Below are 24,500 nucleotides of genomic sequence, written 5' to 3'. Positions count from 1 at the left end.
ACCTGGAGGGGTGGGATGGGCTGGGAGGTGGGAGGGAAGTTTAAGAGGGAAGGGACATACATGTACCTATGACTGATACATGTTGATAGAGGGCAGAAACCAACACAATATTGTAAAGCAATTATCCTCCAATTAAAAAGAAATTTAAAAAAAAAGAAAAAGGATAGTTTCAGAAAAAATTCATCCCTTGCAGTATTCTAACAAAATAAAAGGATGAATAAATATGTGAATAAGCAAGCAACTTGAGAAGCAATGTCTGTATAGGTTCTCCTTAGAGATTCGGAGTTCACATTAGTATTTTATTAAGGACCCAAAGAAGTCCTATACTGAAGAAATCCGGTAGCATTGTGGTTTCAAGTTCTGTGTTCCCCAAAGTGACTTGATCACAAAATATATTCCATATTTTATGAAATGTTATGAGATGTTGGATGATTCTTTGAAAGTAGTGAATTTGACTTAAATTCAGTTTTCGTATTTTGGATGTGGGTTAAAGAATTAGAGTTGAACCAATTTGAAAGCCCACAACCATTCTGGGATTAGAGAAGAGACAAGAAATTATTACAAACAGAAAATATTAAGAGGTGTTGAGAGGGTTTGAACCTCCTGGGTCAGAGAATTTGGGAAACTAACTCACTTATACTTACTCTTTGAGCCTCTCTTTCCTTATTTATAAAATTGAGATAATACCAACCACATAGGAATGTAGTATGGTTTAAATGAGTTAATATAACTTAGTTGACCCACATCACAGCTTAGTAAATACTACCTTCCCACACATCTCATTTATACAGAAATTGGCCCATGAGTTGTCAGAATTTCTTGAATGGTATCAGAGGGTTAATTAATGTCATCTCCAAAGTCAAATAACTTAACAAAAATATATTCCTCACAACTGTTTCTAATCTTCTGAGGGCCAAAAGAAGAATGTCTATTAGTATAAACAGTCTTACATAAATTATATGAAATCTTTCCTAAATATCATTCTAATATGCTATTGGAGTGGTGGGTTAGTCACTCAGTCATGTCTGACTCTTTGTGACTCCATCGACTATAGCCTGCCAGGCTCCTCTGTCCATGGGATTCTCCAGGCAAGAGTACTGGAGTGGGTTGCTATGCCCTCCTCCAAGGGATCTTCCCAACCTGGGGGTCAAACCCATGTTTCCTGCATTATAGATGGTCTCCTGCATTGCAGGCAAATGCTTTGGTGCAGAGTCACCAGGGAAGCCCAATATGCTATTATTAGCATTTATTGAGTTCGGCTACACTACGTTGTCGATTTTCTCTCTCTCTTCCTTTTATTCACGCTTTAAAACTACTATAGCTTTTTGGAGAGGAATTTCTTAACTTTTCTGGGGATAATCTCTTGCTTACATGTATATGGTGTTTGTAAAGTTTCATATGTAAGATTTCCATTTGAGACAGCAAATTCAACAGCCAGTGCAACACACTCTTATGACTGTGACCCTTTTGTCCATGTGTATAGATAAGTGAAGATCACTGATAACCAGAGTGAACATCCTTGACTCACTGTTTGTTCGAAAGCTGATATCAAAAAACATCAAGATCACAGGCTGAAAAAGACTTGAGAACTAGTCCATCATATCCTAAGCCTTTGAAAGCTCAACTGAGTTTTAGTAACCTGAGAATAAACTGTACTTCCGTTAGACACTTGAGATGCCTCTTTTTATACCAAGCCTGGCAACTCAAACAGAACTCATATACCGAGAGCATTTCGGTGACTTTGGATCACTAACAGGATCCAGCCCATTATCACTGTTTTTTGTTCAATGACAACTTACTCGATTCCAAAAACAATAGAGAGTTAAGGCTCTAGACAAGTGGGGATGAAATAGCTGGTGAGAGAATTTAGGGGAGGGTAACTTCTTCCCTAAGCAGACAGCCCAGGGAAGTGTGTTTTCAGGGGGCAGGAGGCCCTCTCCCTGGGGTGCCCACGGGGCGGGCTTCCCACTACCAGCTGCACAACCCAGCACAATCACAGGCTTTGCGGGGCCTCAACAGCACGAGCCAGCCTGCTAACTTCCATCTACCCCCACAGCCCCCGACGGCCGACCCCGGCTCCCTAGCCTAGAAGACTGCCCCAGCCTCTGGCCACCAGAGCCCCCCTTCACATCCTGGGGCACACAGCATGCTGCTTTCTCTCTGAAGTCCGAGTTTATTCACAACCCATGCCACGTCGTAGAGTGCGTCACTCAGCTGTTCTCTGGTTTCATGTGTGATGGTTAAAACCTTTGAAGATATGCTATCTTTATAGGCCTTCCTTATCAAAAATAATAATAAAAATGTACTGAGTGCTCACCAGATACCCAAGGAGCTGTTAAGAGTTTACAAAAGTCTCATTTACCCTCCACGGCTGTCGACCGGCATCTGAGGCAGGTGCCGTTATCAGCCGCATTTCCAGATCTGTTTTGACTTGCCACCCTCTTGTTAGGCGCCCGGTCCTCGTTGAAGCCCCTTACTAATATTGCTTTGCTTATTCCTCCCACCAGTTCTATGGGGTTTGCTAAATTGTCATGCCTGTTTGATGAGCTAAGGGATGAGGAAGCAGAAACATGGGAGAAATGACTAAGTGGTAGGGTTAGTGGGTAGCAGACCAAGCGTTAAACCAGAAGAGCAACTCTGACACCCAGACCCTGGATACAGATATACCACGTGGAGCTAAACGCTAGTTCCCATCACTCAGAAGAGAATAGACAGACACTAGTTTTAAATGATCTTGTGGGCATAAATCAGCATTGAAAACAAGGAAGATTTTCTCATTTCCAACTCTTAAAGTTTAGGCTTCCTAAAACCTCACTGGGGGGAAAAAAAAAAAACCTCACTGAATTTTTAAAATTTATTTTTAATGCAAAGCATATTAAAACCATTTAAAGCATTTTTTTAAGTGGACGTGTCATATATAAAATTAAAAATTATTTTGAACCAAAATCCAGTTACTTTTAAATCTCAAAAGGTCCACAATTTATTCTGTATCAGCCTTATTGTCTTTTTACTCATGTAATAAACATCATTAAGGCACTGCTTTGTGTCTGGTGCTCTGCTAAGCTCTGTGAATACAGAGCTGAATGAGAACATGAAAATCGGAATAAGCACACATCGGACATAATAGTGTGTGTGTTTGAGTGACCACAACTCCTTCAAGCAGCAACCGTGTGTGCCCTAACTCACTATCATAGGTCGATAGGCACCAGAGTTAATGAGTCTAAAAACTGGAATAAGGTAAACTATTAAATGAAATGAGTAGAAAATGTGACTCCATCACAGGATTAAAAGATCTTTAATATGTTAGATAACTAGAAAAAAAATATATCCTTTGTGCTTTTAATTAAAATATTTTCATTTTAATTCCTAATGCTGAGCAAACAGCAGGTTCTCAATCATCCATTTTTAGTGGAATACATAGAATGGAAGAGAGATAAAGAGGAAATAAGAGAAAATATGTGATAAAGGTTGGAGAACCTCCGAACTAGACCCAAGTCAGGAAGCAGCTGGGAACAGTTAGGAGGGATGGTAGGGTACACAGTGTTGAAAGCAGGTGATTTGAGACATATTTCCTTTGAAGGGACAGGTGACCAAAGAATGGAGCTGCTAAAGTGAGTATAATATAAAGGACCAAACATGAAAGAAAAATGTCCTGAGACAGGACCAGCACCAGAACATCACCAAGAGACCTCGAGGCTGGAGACACGTTCTCGTTGGCAGTGGTTCGATTCTTAGCAGTCTACAGACAGGGAAGCTCCTTTAAGAAACATTCTTTCTGCTAGGCCCACCATATTTAGAGTTTGTGCCCAGACTTGGAACGTTACGAAGTCACCTTGGAGAACTCCTGGTTCCCCAAGAGTGTCCTAGTGACCCCTCCACCTGCCTGCTGATGGGACTGGCAGTTACCCCAAATGATCAGAAAGTCCCCTTTCTAGCTCACACTCTTCCCAGATTCTCCAGTGAGGTTCTAAGATGTTTCATGCTGTGACAGCCAAGTAAGCACAAGAAGAGAGGCTGCTGGCCTGGGGCTTCGGAGTGACACAGTGAGGAATCAAGGTTGGTTTGCAAAGCAGAGGTGGCAGGAGGCAGGCCCAGCTTAGGGCTACACACCGGTGTAAGCAAGAACCACCTCCCAAATGGGGGTGCAGAGAAAGTGGGGTTCCTGACAAGAGCCATGAACTGCTGACAAAAGTACTCTTCTCTAAAAATATTTCAGAGAACAGAAGGTGATAGTAACCTGTGATGCTGTTAGTAAAGCCTGAGAAACCATCATCAAAATCTCTAGGACGGCAAGGCATTTTCAGAGTATTTTAAGATTAAAGAAGTAGGGTTCGAACCACAAAGAGTTTCAGTTCAGTTCAGTCGCTCAGTCATGTCCCACTCTTTGTGACCCCATTGACTGCAGCATGCCAGACTTCCCCGTCCATCACCAACTCAAACTCATGTCCATTGAGTCAGTGATGCCATCCAACCATCTCATCCTCTGTCGTCCTCTTCTCCTCCCACCTTCAATCATTCGCATCATCAGGATCTTTTCAAATGAGTCAGTTCTTCACATCAGGTGTCAAAGTATTAGAGCTTCAGCTTCAGCATCAGTCCTTGCAATGAATATTGAGGACTGATTTCCTTTAGGATGGACTGGTTGGATCTCCTTGCAGTCCAAGGGACTCTCAAGAGTCTTCTCCAACACCACAGTTCAAAAGCATCAATTCTTCTATTCTCAGCTTTCTTTATAGTCCAGCTCTCACATCCATACATGACTACTGGAAAGACGATAGCTTTGACTAGACGGACCTTTGTTACTAAGAGTTTAGGGAGAATAAATTCCATCTTGAATGGACAGAGGCTGGAAGAGGAATCACTGATCAACATTCCTTCCTAAGTGAGATCTTGGTCACTAGAGTTATTTATCTAATCATCTATCATCACTATGTCACTGATGCAAATCTCTGTACCGGTAAGCGATTATTCAAATCAAGGTGACCGACTTAGTCCTAGTACCTAGGGGGCAGAATTACACCTGAAGCATAAAGTGGTTTTCATGGATCTGGGAGAGATGCTGAGGAAAAGTAGAGGAGAAAGGTGAACAAGGATGCTGATGCCGGGGGATGATAAACTGTCACTCTCAAGCTATTTTTGCTTGATTTCCTAGAACAATAAAATTCAGAAATGTCTATTAACCTTCCACAAAACTTACAGAGTAATTGCCTTTTCTTCCTCGTGGATATGTACCCTTATGGTGCAAAATAGGTTAAGAAACACTGCAGGAAAGAAATGAGGCCATGCTGCCCAGGCACACGGAAGGCAGTGAGTGGGGAGTGAGTAGGCTCTGTCACCCGACCTGAGCTAATCAGTCAGTTCACGTGATCAGTGAAGCAGCCGTTTATGTCATCCCTTCCTCTTCCATCAGTGTCTCTAAGGTAAGGGGATCCAGGTACCCAGACAGAGAAGGGCCAAGCCCTATTAGCAGACACCCCAGTAGCTCTTCTCTGAGAAGAACTCTTCTGCCAGAATCTTCTCAGGGTTTGGTTTAGTTGTATCTCTGACAACAGTATAAGCTTAAAGGACATCCCTAAGATTGCCAGGAGAAATATCAATAACTTCAGATATGCAGATGACACCACCCTTATGGCAGAAAGTGAAGAGGAACTAAAAAGCCTCTTGATGAAAGTGAAAGAGGAGAGTGAAAAAGTTGGCTTAAAGCTCAACATTCAGAAAACTAAGATCATGGCATCCGGTCCCATCACTTCATGGGAAATAGATGGGGAAACAGTGGAAACAGTGTCAGACTTAATTTTGGGGGCTCCAAAATTACTGCAGATGGTGATTGCAGCCATAAAATTAAAAGATGCTTACTCCTTGGAAGGAAAGTTATGACCAACCTAGATAGCATATTCAAAAGCAGAGATATTACTTTGCCAACAAAGGTCCATCTAGTCAAAGCTATGGTTTTTCCAGTAGTCATGTATGGATGTGAGAGTTGGACTGTGAAGAAAGCTGAGCGCCAAAGAATTGATGCTTTTGAACTGTGGTGTTGGAGAAGACTCTTGAGAGTCCCTTGGACTGCACGGAGATCCAACCAGTCCATCCTAAAGGAGAGCAGTCCTAGGTGTTCATTGGAAGGACTGATGCTGAGGCTGAAACTCCAATACTTTGGCCACCTCATGCGAAGAGTTGACTCATTGGAAAAGACTCTGATGCTGGGAGGGATTGGGGGCAGGAGGAGAAGGGGACGACAGAGGATGAGATGGCTGGATGCCATCACCGACTCGATGCACATGAGTTTGGGTGAACTCCGGGAGTTGGTGATGGACAGGGAGGCCTGGCGTGCTGCCATTCATGGGGTCGCAAAGAGTTGGACACGACAGCGACTGAACTGAACTGAACATGGCAGAGAACTAAGGCTCAGCTCTTTCCTAAGGATAAACTGGCATTTAGAAGGTGAAAGGAGTAGAGTTGGGGGTAACAGCAGAGAAGACGGTTGGCTGGCACTGCCAGAGTCCAAAGCCAGAACTGAAAACCCTAGAGAAGAGAGGATGCCCAACTCCAACCACAGCTCTAAGCTGATGAAAAAGTGGAGAACACTTCCTGCTAATTATTAGCTAACATTCGGCTGCTTCAGTGAGACTGACACATGTATGGCAGTGGAGCTGTAGGGTTTACATCAAGAAAAGTAACATGACCTGTGAGTAGAGTCCCATTTTGAACTGGAAATCAACAGGAGTTATTATGGAGACTCAGTCCTGACACCCTCAAATCTCTCTCTTTATCCTCGAGTTCCACCGTATTTAGCTCTTTCTCGTATATACCTAGCATCGTGTCATATCCTAATGCTTGGCCCAAGAAAGATGACTTGGATGCCTCTTCTAGCCCATATCCTCAGCCCCATTCAGACCAGTAAAGCCTCCTGACAGCGCTCGGCCACAGCAAGACCCAGCGGAGCACTCGCACACGAGCCGGCACAGACTCACTCATGTGAACCAGAAGCCCCTGCTAGCTGTTTACCTTTGGTTGGGTGCCTCTTTTGAAGCCCTCTTGAATGTTCAAGTGAAAAATTTGCAATGTAAGAAATGGGAAAAAACTTGCAAATGTGAGCATCACTTTAGAACAACCTCTCCCTTTAAAAAAAAAATGTGGTGAAATACATGCAACAAAAATTTTACTTTTTCCTTTAAAAGTGCCAAGTTCAGTGGCAGTAAGTATATTCACAAGCTTGTACAACCATCACTGTCTCATTTCAGAGCTTCTGCAGCACCTCAGACGGAAACCTCATACCATTAAAGCTCTTCCCTTCCCACTGTGAATTAACCTCCTCTTTTGATTCTTTCTGTGACCTCTTGGGACACAAGGAACTGTACTTTGAGCATGGCCACAACCGGCAGCTTGTTTTGTCTGAAGAGCAGGCGATGTTTGAGAGACCAGTAGCAGAGAAAAAGGAAGGGGGAGTAAGAAAAACAAAGAAGAGAGAAAGAAAGATGGATGGGGGTGGAGGAGGACAGATTCTCCCAGAGACCAGGAGGGGGCTGAACCTTGTCCAGGGTCACTAACTCTAAAACTAAGAGCTGTGGTCTGAGCTCCTGGAGTAGAAGGGGGTCTCCTTCCCCAATCCACATTTTCCCGCTTACGCGGAAGCCTAGGTGATTATATAGGAAAACTCAGACACTACCTGCCTTAAGTTTACTCCTCCAGCTCTTGGCAAACTAATGAGATGAGGCTTTTCTACCTCACAAGTCCAGTATTTGCATGGAAACGCCTCCTTCCCCCAAGGAGGAACTTGAAACAGCTTACCCAGGATCTAAAGTGACACCCGGCGATGCAGTGGGGGTCACCACTCTACCCAGTACAATTAAGGAAAATATGCCAACAGATACATTCTCGGATAATCTAATCTGTGAGCTCAGCAGGATGAAATCACTGCTGAAAACGCCAAATCAAGGAAGTTCATTCCTCCTCCACCCACACTCAATCAAAACTTGATTTTTGCGTAATCTGCTACTAAGACATCTTACACAATAAGATTGTATATTAGTATAAGTAGCCTTCTCATTCAACTCAGTCATAATTCAACTATCATGAAAACTCACACACAGAAAACATACTACAAGTCATGCCCCAACCCTAACACACACACACACACACACACACACACACACACACACACACCCCTTCTCTCTCTCTCTCCCCTGCCCTCCATAGGAACCAGTCTCCTGATGGAATAAACTTTGGTTGTCCTTTTATTGCTTTAATCCAAATTTGTAAATTTTGGGGACTTCCCTTGTGATCCAGTGGTTAAGACTCTGGACTTCCACTATAGGGGACGCTAGGTCAATCCCTGGCTGGGGAACTAAGATCCCATAGGCCGTGCAGCCTGGCCAAAAAATTTTTTTTTAATTGTAAGCTGTAGGGAAGCATAAATCTGCTTTACTTGCTTCAAAAATATTTCATTATCCTATCCATAGTCAGTATCATAAAGTTTTGCAAATGTACAAGTATTTGGATCTGTATAGCTTTTAAACTTTCATTCAGTGGTTCTTTGCTGATAGTAAAGAGACCTACACCATTTCATTTTTGTAATAAAAAATTACTGTTATTTAACTAAATAAGTAGTACATGAATACTTTTAAATTGTAAATGATCACATAATACCAAAATAGAATACACTATAAAATTGTCTCTTGGGGAAATTAACCCATGATAACTGTTTGATGTTATTTTGTCAGATTTTTCCTTTTCTTTACTTGTATATGTGCCTTTATGCAAATATGTATGTGTGGGTGCTAAGTCGCTTTAGTTGTGTCCTACTCTTTGTGACCCCATGGACTGTAGCCTGCCAGGCTCCTGTATCCATAGGATTCTTCAGGCAAGAATACTGGAGTGGGTTGCCATGCCCTCCTCCAGGGGATCTTCCCGACCCAGAGATCAAACCTGCATCTCTTATGTCTCCTGCATTGGCAGGCGGGTTCCTTACCACTGAGCCACCAGGGAAGCCCATGCAAATATGGGGCATAGACAGTCATGGGGCAAAAGATAGCTGGGATTCATTCATAGCTATACACTGAGAGCCAGCCCTGTACCAGGGATACAGTAGGTGCTGCAAACAAAACAGGGACCTTGAATTTATATTCAAATGAAAAAGTACAGGTAATAAATCTAACAAAACTATAAGCATATAGCATGCAATCAGACGGTAGTGACTGCTGTGGTGAACAAAATAAGGTGATGGATTATAGTAGGGTGATCTGGGAAAAGCCAACATCTCTAAGATAAATCTGAGTTGAGCTCACACTCTGTGTTTTGTTTTATGACTTGCTTTTATCACAATTTATTCTGGAGATCTCTCTATGTACATATCATCTGCCTAATGTTTTAAGCAGTCATGCCCTATAATATGGTATGTGTTCCCATAAGTTATTTAGCTATTCTACTGATGGAAAAATACCTTCTTGCCGTTAACCCCTTGTGCAATGCAATACTATTTCCTGCCTGAAAATGGTCATAGAACTATAGTATACTACCCACAGAAAGGCCACTTTAGTTGACTGTATCCTACGGTATAAATTCCTCCAACCACATGGAAGGGGCTATGGCAAATCTGGACACACCATAAGAATTTGTTGGGGCAGGGACAGGGTGTGTGTGTGTTACATGTGTGAGCACACAAGTGTCTGTGTTTATAATTTATAGACATACATAATGAGTAGCTAAGGTTTTACAGCTCATAACCACAGAGTTAGCACAACTTGACACCTTTTTTTATGTGCCCAAAGCATCTTGAAATACTTCATTGGAACAATAGTAAAATTCAGTGAAAGAGCGGGAAAAAAAAGTGCTTTTCACTTTAACATGTTTAGAAATACATGTGTTTTAGGCACAGTTTCAAGGTGCTCACTTCAACCATAATCCCTTCAATGCATCTGGTTTACAATTTCTTAAGAGCTTTTAAAAAGTATTCTGTTATCATAACCCACTTCGGAAAGTCAAACTAGTGAAGCAATAGCCATTATCCCAAATGAAAGAACCTTTGTGGATGGCTTTTCCCTTATTCAGTGGTTGCATGGAGACGAATATTATACAGCTTTTTTTTTTTTTCCCCATCACTGTCCTTAATCTAATTCTTTTCTAAAAGCTTCTCATCTTTATCTTTTTCAAGGCTATAGAGCAGAGAGTCTCACCATGGATCACATTGCCCATCGGATTGCCTTTAGACTATATGTTTTCAACATTTCACAACTCTCTTCCCACTTAGCACATTATTATAAGGCTGCCTTTCACTGTGTCTTAGATTATTCCGTATTTCACCAACATTTTTTTTCTTACATCTATAAAGGCTTTGCCACAAGGCTTGATCTTAGAGTCAAATTTTCAATTAAGGAAGAAGCCGCATGGTGAACATTTGAAAACATTGGAATCATTCATCTTTTTAGTGCTACTTAATGAGCCATCATCCTTCATGTCTGAATTTTGTCAGCCTTTGAAGTTTACTAAACTTGAATTTCTCTTCCCCAGATATAATTTTCCAAACCCCAAAAGTTTGACTAGATATATAGTGTCTCCTTTGTGGTATTTGTGGGAAATCAATCAGACATCTAGTTTTCTTGGGCCACCTTTAACCATCCTGAATCTATATTTTTGCTCTTCTGATCCTTAATTCAGATACAGCTCTTAGTTAATGAATTCCTATGAAATTGAAAGTCGCTCAATTGTGTCCGACTCTTTGTGGGTCACTATATACAGTCCATGGAATTCTCCAGGACAGAATACTGGAGTGGGTAGCCTTTCCCTTCTCCAAGGGATCTTCCCAACCCAGGGATTGAACCCAGGTCTCCCACATTGCAGGCGGATACTTTGCCAGCTAAGCCACAAGGGAAGCCTAAGAATACTGGAGTGGGTAGCCTATCCCTTCTCCAGCGGATCTTCTGGACCCAGGAATCAAACCGGAGTCTTCTGCATTGCAGGCGGACTCTTTGCCAACTGAGCTATGAGGGAAGCCCATGAATTCCTTTAAGAATGGACAATCTAAAAAAAAAAAAAAAGAATGGACAATCTAAAGGTGTGATTATTTACTAGGTACCTAGAATTAGATACATCATCATCCTAGCTATCATTTATGGAAAATTTATCATATGCCTACCTCAAAACATTTATCATTAAGTTGGCAAGCCAAGACCATCATAACAAAAATTACTTTTTATTTTATTAAGCGTAACTTTCATTCCCTACCATCAGTCAGACATTTGTTATATCCTAGAGAAAAGGAAAATGAGTAAAACTTATTCCTTACCTTTGAAAAATACACACATAATAGGTACAAAGTCAATTCAAAAATATGCAACATGAAGGGCATAAAATTCCATCAGATACAAATCAGCACCTCTGACAGGTAATCACAGGACACTTCCTGGAGGAAATGTCATTTGAGTCGAACTTTGATGGATGAAGAAGAGAGTTTTGACAATGATAAATTGTAAGTTTCCACGGGAATTATCATGATTTTTGTGTTTGGAATTTAGGTAAGCAATCCTTCTAGAAAGAAGCAGGCCTACAATTGAATTATCTCAGGAAAACATAGTACAGCCTCATGTTTCTGAGTTCTACTTGTTCATTCTAATAATGAACACCCAAAGGGGAAAGAGAATATTCAGATAAAGTGATCTGTCAAAGATCCCAATGCCATTTTGCATAATAACAAAAATTATAACTTTATCTAGGAAAATATAACTGAAAAGCAATGTATTTAAAGAGAAGATCCTAAAGCTATCAAATGACGTAAAAGAAGACCTAAGTAACACAGAGATATTTGGTATTCTTAGAAGGGGACATATATTAGTAAGTTGAACCACTTGTGAGCCATTTTTATAGGTCAAAATATTGACAGTTTCATTTGTTTCAACCTAAATAGGACAATTTCTCCCAATGTACTGAATTACATAAATTCAGAGAAATTCCCATCAACATTCCAACAGTGCTTTTTACAGAATTTGACAAGCTAAACCTGAAATCTGTATTGTAGTGTAAAAGGGCCAAGACAATTTTGAAAACAGCATCAGCTCATACCAAATATTAGGAAGTGTTATCAAGCAATCCTAAATTAATCATGGATTCACTTGTGTAGGATAGATAGGCCATTGTGGAGCCTAAAAACAGAACAACAAATATGTGGAAACTTAGTATCTGACAAAACTCGCTTCACAATTCAGTGAGAAAAGAACAGATTATTCTGTAAGCCTTGGTGTCATAATTGGCTACAGTAAAAATACAGTAAAAATTAGGTCCCTATCTCACACAATATACATACTCCCTTCAAAAGGAAATCTCGATGTATTAAAGACCTAAATGAGGAAAAGCAAACTGTTTAAACAGATTTTGAGGGGAGGAAAGTATATAAGGGAAATGATTTATGGTATCGGAATAGGAAATATTTCTTTAACAAGTAACAAAAAGCACAAAGGATAATGGAAAGATTGATGCATTTGACTGCCTTAGGATTTTAAGTCTTTATATTAAAAATCCACCATAAACAAAGTTTAGAAGACTGCTCATAGAATGGAGAAGACTTTAACAGATTGAACCAACAAGGGCTCAGTATCTAAAACATGTAAAGAAGCCTAAAGTCATTGAGAACAAGACAAATAGGCTAAGAGGAACATGTGCAAAGGACGTGAACTGGTAATTCACAGGAAAAGAAGCCCAAATGGCCAGCCAAACTGAAAAAAGATATTCCACCCAATAAGTAATCAGGGGGATACAGATTAAACCCATATCAAGATGTTTACACCCCAAATATTGCCGATTAAAGACACCTGAAAACACCAAGTATTGGTAAGTAAGTGGGAAAGGGGAGTGCTTGCTCACTGCTGGTTAAAGTGTAAATTGGTATATTTTCAAAAGACAATTTTGTAATAATTGATAGAGTCGAAAATGGGTATACTCTACAACCCAGGACAAGGAGATAAAGTATAACAATGCACACATAGGTATGTCATCTGTGCATTTTGGCCTTCTTGGTAAAGATCAAAAGAGTGAAAACTATCCCACAGTAGAGAAGTGAATTTTTAAAAAATCTGTGGCTTTTTTATATGAGGGAATATTATATACATCAGTTAAAAATTAACTGCATCTGCATGTATCAACAAAGATAAATATTAACACATTGTAGAATAGAAAAATATCCAAGTTAAAAAAGGATATGTACTATATCATACAATTTATTTGGAATTTTTAAAACCACAAAACAATATTATAGTCTATAGAGATAGATATTTATGTGGACAAGGCACCAAAACCTGTGTGAAACCAAGATGCACCAACTTTAGGATAGTGGTACCTCTGGAGAGAGGGGAAAAGCATCTATAAACTTCATTTATATAAAACAAAGGTGGGAAAATGTTGACATCTGGTTATCTTAATGGTGAGCACAGGGGTTGTGTTTTTCCTGCACTTTTAAAATCTCTGAAATTAATCAAAATTTAAACTAAAAGGGGAGCCCTCCTTAAAAGGTGAGCTCCACAGCAGAACAGAGCCTGTATCACAGAGAATAGGTTGTATAAAGGTAGTAACAGGTTAAGGCATTAAAGAAACTAGGAAAGACAACCATAGTCAAGTATGGGCAGAAGATTGGAGGAATGGGGGAAAAGAATGAGGGAGTAACTGGCCTGTTTTTGTGAGAAGGGAAATAAGCGAGAACAGAGGAGGAGAACAGTGCGATGAGGCTTCGGAGCCTGATGGTCACACATCCAGGTCCCTGCCTTTGCTGTCATGCAGCGTGCGGCCAAGCCAGAAAGAGGAGCTGTGCTTGTTGACTTTGGACACTGTCTCGCCCCTTCTCTCCTCCACGTGGTGGGAAGAGGGACCCGGGCCAGATGATGTCAGCTCATCAGCATCTCTGGCTTCATCCTCTCACCTCTCCAATTACATATCTGCCTCCTTGGGTGCAGTCCAAGTCCTCTAGCTTTATTTGATCATGCCCTGAGCCTTAATTTGGGATCAGAGTGATAGGAACTTGGTTGAGATGCAGGTCAGCTGCAGTGGAGACAATCGTGGGTAACCAGCTCGCTGCTCTTCCTGACGTCCTTTCCCCCGACCACCCACCATCCAGCCATGCTTTCTCTTTCTGGGATCATCCCTTACACCATACCTTACTTTTCAAAGCTTTCACTTAAATTATTTCTACTGATTCTCATAGCAAATACCATGGAGTATGTACAACAGAGGGTTTTTCTGTTTGTTTGTTTCACAGATGGGGAAATGGCCCCAAAGGGATTCAGTGATCTAGCCAAGGTTACAGGGGAAAGCTCTGTTTTTTTTTCCAGAAGCACCTTGGACTCATCCCTGGTCTATTCCTGGATCCAGTAAAGCACCAATCCCTGTGGCTTGTTTCTGCAAAGTGTCTGCTTCCATTTCTTCCCCTCCACTTCCTTTCCCACCATCCAGACTCGGAGCCTCATCGTTCCTTGCCTGAATGACCACTTGGTGAGCTGGACTTCCAGATACCACTTTTTCCTCATTCCAGTCCATCCTGCATTCTCCTTCTAGACTAAACTTCCTTAAACACAGCTCTCATGTCATTTCCCTCAAAAGCCTTTGTGACCCTCTCCTTCTCCAATGAATGAGAACTCCTCAGCCAGGATTTCAAAGCTCTCCTTCATCTGAACTCACCTTCCCAGTCAACGACTCAAAACAGGTGCTTTGAAAATAAAAATGGCTAAGGAACACATGAAAGAATGTTCCAAAACACACACACACAGAGATTAAGACAACTTATTTTTTCTCTATCAAACCAACAAAGTTTTGTGTTTTGTATTATTTAGATGTTTCTGCTCAGTCCTGGCAGGAAAGTGATAAAATTGTCTCTCACCCTCTGCTGGCCCAAGTGTTAACTGGAATAATGTTTTGGGAAGGCAGCTTAATTATGTGAATGAAGAGCCTTTGACCTAATAGATCTGTTTCTGAAAAATCTAGCCTAAGGAAATAATCTGAAATTAAAAAAAAACAAAAAAACCTTTATGCTTAAAAATGTCCTTGCACTATTGTTTATAGTCATGAGTGATTAGATGTAACCTAATACCAACCAATAAGATACATGCACAGAGGGGTCAGTGTTTAAAGCTGTATACGCATTAGGAAAACCTTAACAGCATTTCACAACTGGATTTGTTTTCTTTCTCTGCCAGCACCCTATTTCACACCTTCTTCTCTTGCTTCAAACTTCCAAAATTCCTTCCTCCTCCTCAATTTCAACCAATGAGTACCTCTTGTTTACTGAGAAAATGTATCACCAAATTGTCGGATCTACCTGTCCCATCCTGAGCTCTCCGGATTCCTGCCCAAGGTCAGTTTGGCCGCTGAGTTCCATTCCCTCTCACTTCTCCTGGTATTGTTCCTTCTGTGTCCTCTCTCCTCCTCTCTCCTCTTTCTCCCTCAGTATCTTTTCCTCCCTCCTTTCTTCCCTCCCAGATTATTCCTATCAGCACATGAACATGCTATAAAATTTCACATTTCAAACAAGAATTCACTCCTTGACCTCATGTAGGTCTCTGGCACACTCCCTGAAAAGTTAACCTCCACCCCCATCTCTCCTCCATCACCTCCTATTCTCTAAGTCATCACGCTTCTGCCAGACGTCACTGAAGCAGCTCATTGTCAAATCCAGCAGTTCGTTATCTCCCATCTCTATCTTCCTAGTTTCTCAGCTGCTCTGAATGCAGCAGATCCCTGTTCTCCTCTGTGAGCTCTCTCCTCGGATCTAGGACTCAGGCTCTCCTGCTTTTCTTGCAACCTCCCGGGCGACTTCTTCTAAGCCTCTGCTGCTTCCTCTTCCTCTAATTTCCTGGGGCTCCGGCTTCAGAGCGGCCGGATTCACTTCCCATGAGCTTTGTTTCCATCCCCCTGGCAGTCCCTGCTTCCCAAATGTTGATTCCACTTAGCCGCTGTAACCTGACCTCCCTGATGCTGGGAAAGACTGAAGGCAGGAGGAGAAGGGGGCGACAGAGGATGAGATGGTTGGATGGCCTCACCGACTCAATGGACATGAATCTGAGCAAACCCCGGGAGATAGTGAAGGACAGGGAAGCCTGGCGTGCTGCAGTCGGTAGCAGAGTCAGACACAACTGAGCGACTGAACAACAACTCTGACCTCTTTCCTGGGCCCCAGTGAAACCTCCTTTGGGATGTGCCGTGGGCCCCTCACAAGACAGAACTCTCAATTTTTCTCCCTCAAACCTGCTCCCCCACAGGAAATGTACCACTATCCTCACAGTTGTTCAAACCATCAGCCTTGAAGTCACACATTTATGACCTGGCATTTCAAGTACCACATGCTAACCCATTAGCAAGCCTTCACAAAGATCCCTGATACCACCAGTTCCTACCACTTCCAACAAACACAGTTGCTCCAGGCATTTCCCCTGGTGGTACAGTGGGTACGAATCTGCCTGCCAGTGCAGGGTACCTGGGTTCGATACCTGGTCTGGGAAGATCCCTCAGGCTGTGGAGCAACTAAGCCTGTGTACCACAGCTACTGAAGCCTGAGCACCCTAGGGCCCGTGCTCTGAAACAAGAGAAACCAGCACAGTGAGAAGTCCGCACACTGCGACTAGAGAGTAGCCCCCGCTCCTGCAACTAGAGAAAGCCTGCATATGGCGACGAAGAGCCAGGGCAACCCAAATAATCACTTAAAATTAAACGTTACTTAAATTAAAAATTAAATTGCTTAATTGTAAAAACAACCACAATCGCTCCAGAACAAAGCCACCGTGTCTTTCCCTAAACAAGCTCCTTCCTGCCCCCACGGGCTTTCAATTTCCTGTCCCTGAAATGCCCTTTTCCATGTCTTCACCTGGTTCACGCTAGCCCACCTCCCTGGTCTCTGCTCAAATAGCCCGCCTAAGATAGCTTCCTCACCCTCCTTAACCTGTGGCCCTCCTTAACCTGGCTCATTTTCTTCACAAACTTCATGGCCACTTGAAATGACATTCTTTGTTTGTGCTTCTCCCGAAGTGTAACTGAAGCCCCGCGCAGGCAAGGACTGATTTGCCGCTTATCCTTGTACTGCCAGCGTGTGGACTAGTGTGTAGCACCTGTTCTTTAGATGCTGAGTTGTGTCTGATTCTTTGGTGACTCCACCGACTGGCCCTGTAGCCCGCCAGGCTCCTCTGTCCATAGAGTTTTCCAGGCAAGAATACTGGAATGGGTTGCAATTTCCTAAACCCGGGGATCCTCCCCACCCAGGGATTGAACCCATGTCTCTTGCATCTCCTGCATTGGCAGGTGGGTTCTTTACCACTAGTGCCATCTGGGAAGCTCAAGCTTAAAATATGATGTCAATAAACAAGCTGTGTAAAAAGGCCACTTGAAAAAGACTAAAGGGGGACTTCCTGGTGATCCAGTGGTTGAGATTCTGTGCTCCCAATGCAGGGGGCACAGGTTCAATCCCTGGTTGGGAAATAAAGATCCCACATACTGCTTGGTATGGCAAAAAAAAAATAAAAGGACAATTGACTGGGAGTGAGACCATAGGTTTGTTTGTATTTTTATATTCTTTATGCTTTCCAATATATTTCTCAAGTTTTCTGTATCGAATGTTATTCTTTATAATCAGGAGAATACAAACTATTTCAGCTAACAAAATACAGCCTCTGGTCTGGTCAGGCCCAATTTATTCCAGAACCAGCACTCAGCACATGTTCATTCCAGGGTCCTGCTTCTTCTCAATGCCCCCTCTTTTTCCCATCACCTCTGATAATGGTTTAGACCTTAACCCAAAGCCCACCGCCTCCGTGCTGCCTCTGACTTCCCTGTTCTTAATGAGCTCCTCCCTGCCCAGACTTTGCATTTAATTGGCTCTGCTATGCTACATGTATTGATTCTCACTCAAACATTTTCTGTTTGCTGGTGTGTGTGTGTGTGTCTGAGAGAGTGTGTGTGAATGTGTGTTGTGCCTGGTATGAGTTAACTGTCCCTCAGCAGACGCCACCCCTTAGTCTGCCCCTTCCCACCATCCAGTCTCAGCCTCAGACTAAGCATCAGTACTCAAACACAGGGTGACAGGACTTGGTACTGAAGCAACTGAGTCTGGAAGCTGGATCCCCCTCCTTCACACCCGCTCCACAGTAACACTTCAACTTGCATTTACCGAGCACCTACTGTGTGCTGGGCACTTGCTATCCATTTTTCCATTATCGAGTAGGAGCTGTTTTCACTGTCACCTTAAGGCGAAGGACACGGAAACAGAAAGGTGAAGTAACTGGCCTAAAGGGACAAGCTGCAGGTGGTGAAGCCTCGTTCAAAGCCCAGCCCACGCTCTTCACCACCGTGACCATGAAATAGGCCTGGCTGTGACCCCTGAGCCACAGGTGTGCCTTCCGTCCGACTGCACGCTCTCAGTTGAGTTCCTTAACCTCCCTGAAGCTCAGCTTACCGCATTTGTAAGAAGGAGACAATAACCCCTTACAGGATGATTGCCAAGACAGCAATGGGGACTGGGAGGGAGGCCCCAAAGGGAGGGGATACATGTATACTTAGAGCTGATTCACACTGATGCATAGCAGAAACCAGCACAACACTGTAAAGCAATTACCCTCCAATGTAAAAAAAGACAGGAATGGGGTCTCAGTCTTGCCTGGCACACAGCAGACATTGAGGAAATGGTTGTTGTTATCAGTCAAAAGGAGAAAAAGGTGGCAGAGGATGAGATAGTTAGCATCACCGACTCAATGGATATGAATTTGAGCAAACTCTAGGAGATAGTGGAAGACAGAGGAGCCTGGCTTGCTGCAGTTCATGGGGTCGCAAAGAGTCAGACATGACTGAGCAACTGAACAACAATTGCTATTATTATTATTCCATATACTCCTTCTTTGGGGCTTCCCAGGTGGCACTAGTAGTAAAGAATCCGCCTGCAATGCGGGAGCCCTGGGTTCAATCGCTAGATCGGGAAGATCCCCTGGAGGAGGATATGGCAACCCATTCCAGTATTCTTGCCTGGGAAATCCCATGGACAGAGGAGTCTGGTGGGCCACAGTCTATAGGGTTGCAAAGAGTTGGACACGACTGAGCAAGTAACACCCACACACACTTCCTTGACATGTGCTCTTCCAAGGTTCAGGCAGCTGCCCCATCTTTCTCTCTGGCCTGGGTCAGACCTGCATCTCCAAAGTAGGGGCTCAGAGCTCCAGAAGGTGCCACGAGACAGCCTGGACAAGACCAAATAAGCAGCGCTGGCCCAGATGAAGCAGAGCTTGGATTTCCTCATCCGAAGGCATAAAGATAGGAAGAGGGTTGTGTCACACACGTGGCTGTTTTCTCTGTCATCCAGGCCCACTAATGTAAACATCTCTCACTCCTCAGGAATTATTTTAGGACCGGGAAGCAGCACACTGTTTATCGAGAGAGTCACGGAAGAGGATGCAGGCGTGTATCACTGCAAAGCCAGCAACCTGAAGGGCTCGGCAGAGAGCTCGGCCCACCTCACTGTGCAAGGTAAACAACTGCCCAGACACCTGCTTCCCCGTTTGGTGAACTTGCCAACTCCCAATCCCCCGCTGTCCCTCCAGTATGTTCCTTTCCCCGACTTCCTTCTCCCATCCCCGTCCCACTGGGCTAGCCTGTCTGGTCCCTCCCCGCAAGGCCAAGGAGGAGGACACAGGCCGGCCACCCTGGAAAGAGGCCGCCGTCAGAACACAGGCTCCGGGAGAAAGTAGACCCTGGAAGATGGGAGAGCTTGTCAATGCCAGAGCCATGACAGAGAATGGCCAGAGTGGCCACGCCTGTGAGAAAGAAATCCAAGACAGAAGCCAGGCATAGAGAGAGAGGGGAAAAACACATATGCTGGAGATTATTCATTCTTTTCCCACTCCCATTCAGTTACACATACACTGGCTCTTCCCCATGTTGTCATAAGCCTGTTTTTAACATGAAATAGGCTGCACACTGGGTGTCCCAGGCGGTGCAGTGGTAAAGAACCCCACTGCAATGCAAGAGACCCAGGTTCGATCCCTGGGTTAGGATGATCCCCTGGAGAAGGGCATGGCAACCCACTCCAGTAGTCTTGCCTGGAAAATCCCATGGACAGAGGAGCCTGGTGGGCTACAGTCCATGGTGTCGCAAAGAGTCAGACACGACTTGAGCACAGCACAGGCTGCAAAATATGATCAGAGAGAAGCCACACATGGTAAACAGACCACAATGAAGAAAAGTATTCCACAGGCTTCCTCAAACAGCTCTGTTGAGCAGCAAAACCCAAAAAGGCCACATCCTAGCCTGGGCTTTGGCCACGTGGCTTCCATTCAGAAAAGAGATTAGACCTCGATTTTAATTCTCCACTGCCAAGAATTGCCCAAAAACATGACATTTACAGCATCATAAAGTCTTCAAATTGGCACCTCTAGGGTGTACACATCTATGACTCACTGAGGTTTCACATGTCGTTCAGCAGCCTATTTCGCAAATGCTCCCAAGGAGACTTCAGAGTATATAAGAATTTCCTAAGGAGGAACTAAGGGAGAAGGCAAAATTCATCAACTTTTCTGCCCTGGAAACTACATTACTTAAAGATGGTAACTGAGAATTTATCATCCCCATTCTTTTTTCTTTTTTCTTTTTTTTTTTTGGCTGCACCTTGAGGCTTTCCATATCTCAGTTCCCTGACCAGGGACTGAACCCAGGCCATGGCCGTTTAAAACACTGAATCCTAACCCTAGACCACCAGGGAACCCATTAGTCCCAGTCTCTTACAAGGAAATGATCCTGGAGAGTCTCCTGAAAAATCTGAAACTACCAATTTACAGTTTCAGAAAAAAGTCGAGGGTAGCATTTCCCAAACCCTTTAAGTTATGGTCCTATTTGTCTCCCCAATCATCCTGGTTTTAAAGTATCAACTCATTTGCTTACACATGGAGATAATGCATCAAGGGTACCTCTCTCTTTAATACCTCCTTCTGTAAAGGACTGTTCATTGATACTTTAACAAGGACCCCAGACTGCATCAGGGAGGGTGGGGTGGAGATCTGAGAAGGGGGTGCCTCCAGAGAGTGAGGGGGTCTCCCTGATCCTCAATCCTGGGCTCTGATGGGTTGGGAGAAGCCCTTGCCTGAAGCAGAGATATTTACGCAAGTTCGTAGACGACCACTTCCTGACCCTTCCCCTCTTCTGCCAGGCTGCTCTGAGTTTCCTAGAAGCCCCACTGCTTCATGACATCGCTGACTCTGTCCCACCCACTGGCCGTGACCACCACTCTTCTAGCTGCCTCAGTCTGCTGGCACCCCTTCTGCAGCTGTGGCCAGAGCAGGGGCACTGTGGAGCCCCAGGTCGGATCGGGGGCTGATGAGCCAGGGTTCTGGCCATCAGTCAGCCTGACTCACAGCAGAAGGCTAGGCATGGCCTGGGTTAACTGAGTTAATGCAGCCTGGAATGCCTTCTCTCCAGGCGCCTCCCTGTTTCAGGCGAATCCTCCTTATTCTCTAGGGCCAGTTTAGATGCTTTCTGCTCTGTTACATCCTCCGGGATGAAAGCTGAGTCAGATATACGTCCTTTTCTCCCCTCACCCACACCATTTTTCTTCAATGAAGAAACTTGAATCAGAACTTACTCTAGTCTTCCTTTCATGAATAGTTAGGAATCGATATGCTTCTCTTTGGGGGCTTGCCTGGTGGCTCAGGGGTAAAGAATACACCTGCCAGTGCAGGACATGCAAGTTCAATGCTGGGTCGGGAAGATCCCCTGAAGGAGGGCATGGCAACCCACTCCAGTATTCCTGCCTGGAGAATCCCATGGACAGAGGGTCGGATACTGACTGAGCACATGCGTCTCTTTGCTACTGAATCACAAGCTTTTTGAGGCAGGAGCTGTGTCAACCAATTGTCTGCATTCCCTCCCCAGCACTTAGTAGCAGACTGGTATTTACTTAGTACTTTTATTTAGTACCTTTATGTGCAGGCACCAGGCGAGACACTTGACAAACTGAATCCCACGAACTTCACGAGAATCCAAAGAAGGAGTATTATGCTCGGTCTAAAGATAAGAAGATGGAGACTTGAAGAGATTAAATTGCTGGCCCAAAGTTGTACCATGAACATGCAGCATGGCCAGGACTTACTTGAGTCTAGGTCTTTGCAAACTGCAGAAGGAAGGTTTCCATTCTCCCGAAGCACCCCAGGAGCTTGTCTGCAGGGCCTTAGGGTGAAACTGAGCCCGTGGACTTCTCCAGCCCCACCCTGTTCCTTGTTGTCCTGTCTCCCCGCTTCTAGATGGCTTCCCCCGATTCCTCCTCCCACGAATGTCATGCTTTTCAGCAAAGTCAGGCAATGTGGTCATCTCCAAGTTTCTATCAACCTGGATCATTCGCTGTTGAGGAAACGGGAAGTGATTTTTGTTGAATGGCCCACAGCTGCCATTCAGCTGAACTGACCCCTGTTGTCTGTGCACATCATCCCTTCCCTCTCGGACAGCATTCCTCCTTCTTCTTTCGCCCTCCTCCGATCCATGCCCAAGTCTAGAGTCATCTTTTTACAGGACTCATCTTTGTAAAAAAAATTTTTATTAGAGTATAGTTGATTACAAGTGCGTTAGTTTTAGATGTACAGCTGAGTGAATCAGTTACACATATTCTTAGATTCTATTCCCAGACAAGCCATTACAGAGTATGGAGCAGAGTTCCCCATGCCATACAGCAGGTCCTTATTGGTTATCTACTTTATACAGAGTAGTGTTAAATGACTGATCTTTGACATGTTTCTCCCCTGCTTCAGATCCTGCAGGGGTTTCTGGTCACCATTCTCCTCATCCCTGTGCATCAGGTCCTCCTCCAGTCTCAGCTCTCATCACCCTCCCCACGCCGCAGCCCCTCAGCTGGACTAAACCAGAACACACCCCCTCGCCCCTGGTCCTCTGCCCTTACACATCATTCTCCTTCGGTCTGAACAGCCTCCCTTCCCCGCTTGTTCTCCTCCAGACAACCCTACTCTCACCTTTTATTCTTCATTTTTATTGCTGTCCACTCAATTCACAACATTGTGTTAGTTTCAAGTAAACAGCAAACTGATTCAGTTCTCTCTCTATATATATATTCTTTTTCAGATTCTTTTCCATGACAGGTTATTATAAGATACTGAGAATAGATCCCTGTGCTACACAGTGGGTCCTTGGTGTGTATATAGTAATTTTATATATAGTAATTTTATATATATTTTATATATAGTACTTTTATATATAGTAATCCTAGTGAAGTGAAAGTTGCTCAGCATGTCTGACTCTTTTGCAACCCCATGGACTATAGCCCGGCAGGCTACAGAAATACATCACTATACTGTTGAGGGCAACAGAGAGGAGCCAAATTAAATTAGCTGTTAACTCAACAGCTTATCTATTTGCTCAGGACTGTGCAGGATATGGGGGGCTTCCTTGGTAGCTCAAACAGTAAAGAATCTGCCTGCAATGCGGAAGACCTGGTTCAATCCCTGGTCGGGAAGATCCCCTGGAGAAGGGAACAGCTACCCACTCCAGTATTTTTGCCTGGAGAATCCCGTGGACAGAGGGGCCTGGCGGGCTACAGTCCAGGGGGTCACAAAGTGTTGGACTCTACTGAGTGACTAACACTTTCACTTTCATGCAGGATATGGGCTTTTGAGAAATGCTCGCTAAGCTCCATGTGCTTTGAAAACCTCATTGAAAGGCAATTAAGGGGGACATGAAACCAGGAGAACCAGATCAACAGACATTTTGAGCTCCTCCTACAGGTAAAATAGAAACACTAATCAGTAGTAAACATACTACACAATGCCGCTGATAAGGGCTAACGGACTTCATAGAGGCTGCAAGTGATAGGGAGAGTGACTTGACCTCTGAACGAAGCCTTGCAGGATGTTGGATTAGCCAAGTGAATGAAGCAGGAAAGAAGGCAGTGAGTTATGAGTAATTCTGGACCTCCCACATCCATATTACCCTTGGCAATGACAAAGTCTAAATAATTCTCAGCAGTTCCTATTGACTAGTCCATTGACTTCTGTGAGAAACTGGTTACTTTTTAAAACATTTTATTCTGTTGAAGTACAGTTGATTTACAATATTATGTTAATTCCTACTATACGGCAAAGTGATTCAGTTATACATAGACACACATTCTTTTTCACATTCTTTCCATTATGCTTTATCACAGAATATTAAATATATTTCCCTGTGCTATACAGTAGGACCTTGTTGTTTATCCATTCTACATGTAATAGTTTGCATCTGCTAATCCCATCTACTTATAGCCACGTAGTATTATTTTTGTTTATGCAGTCAGTTCTCATTTAGAGGTAGGTAACTTTACTTTTACCCTGAGGGGGGTTGCTTTCTGGCATGCCAGGCTTCAGTTCAGTTCAGTCGCTCAGTCATGTCCGACTCTTTGCGACCCCATGAATCGCAGCATGCCAGGCCTCCCTGTCCATCACCAACTCCCGGAGTTCACTCCGACTCACGTCCATCGAGTCAGTGATGCCATCCAGCCATCTCATCCTCCGTCATCC

General features: G+C 43.6%; 1 protein-coding gene across 1 annotated transcript in view; it reads left to right on the top strand.

The window, feature by feature from the left end:
• FLT1 (fms-related tyrosine kinase 1) overlaps positions 1-24,500 on the top strand; it is a 174,945-nt gene that overhangs the window by 93,845 nt on the left and 56,600 nt on the right. Inside the window, exon 14 of the mRNA XM_010851233.1 lies at positions 19,345-19,476. Within this exon, the coding sequence (XP_010849535.1) occupies positions 19,345-19,476 (132 nt within the window). The remainder of the gene's footprint in view (positions 1-19,344; positions 19,477-24,500) is intronic.

The sequence above is a fragment of the Bison bison genome, unplaced genomic scaffold, assembly GCF_000754665.1.
Source record: "Bison bison bison isolate TAMUID 2011002044 unplaced genomic scaffold, Bison_UMD1.0 scf7180017864299, whole genome shotgun sequence".
In the NCBI taxonomy this organism is placed as follows: domain Eukaryota; kingdom Metazoa; phylum Chordata; class Mammalia; order Artiodactyla; family Bovidae; genus Bison; species Bison bison.
This window is presented reverse-complemented; position numbering and strand designations above follow the sequence as displayed.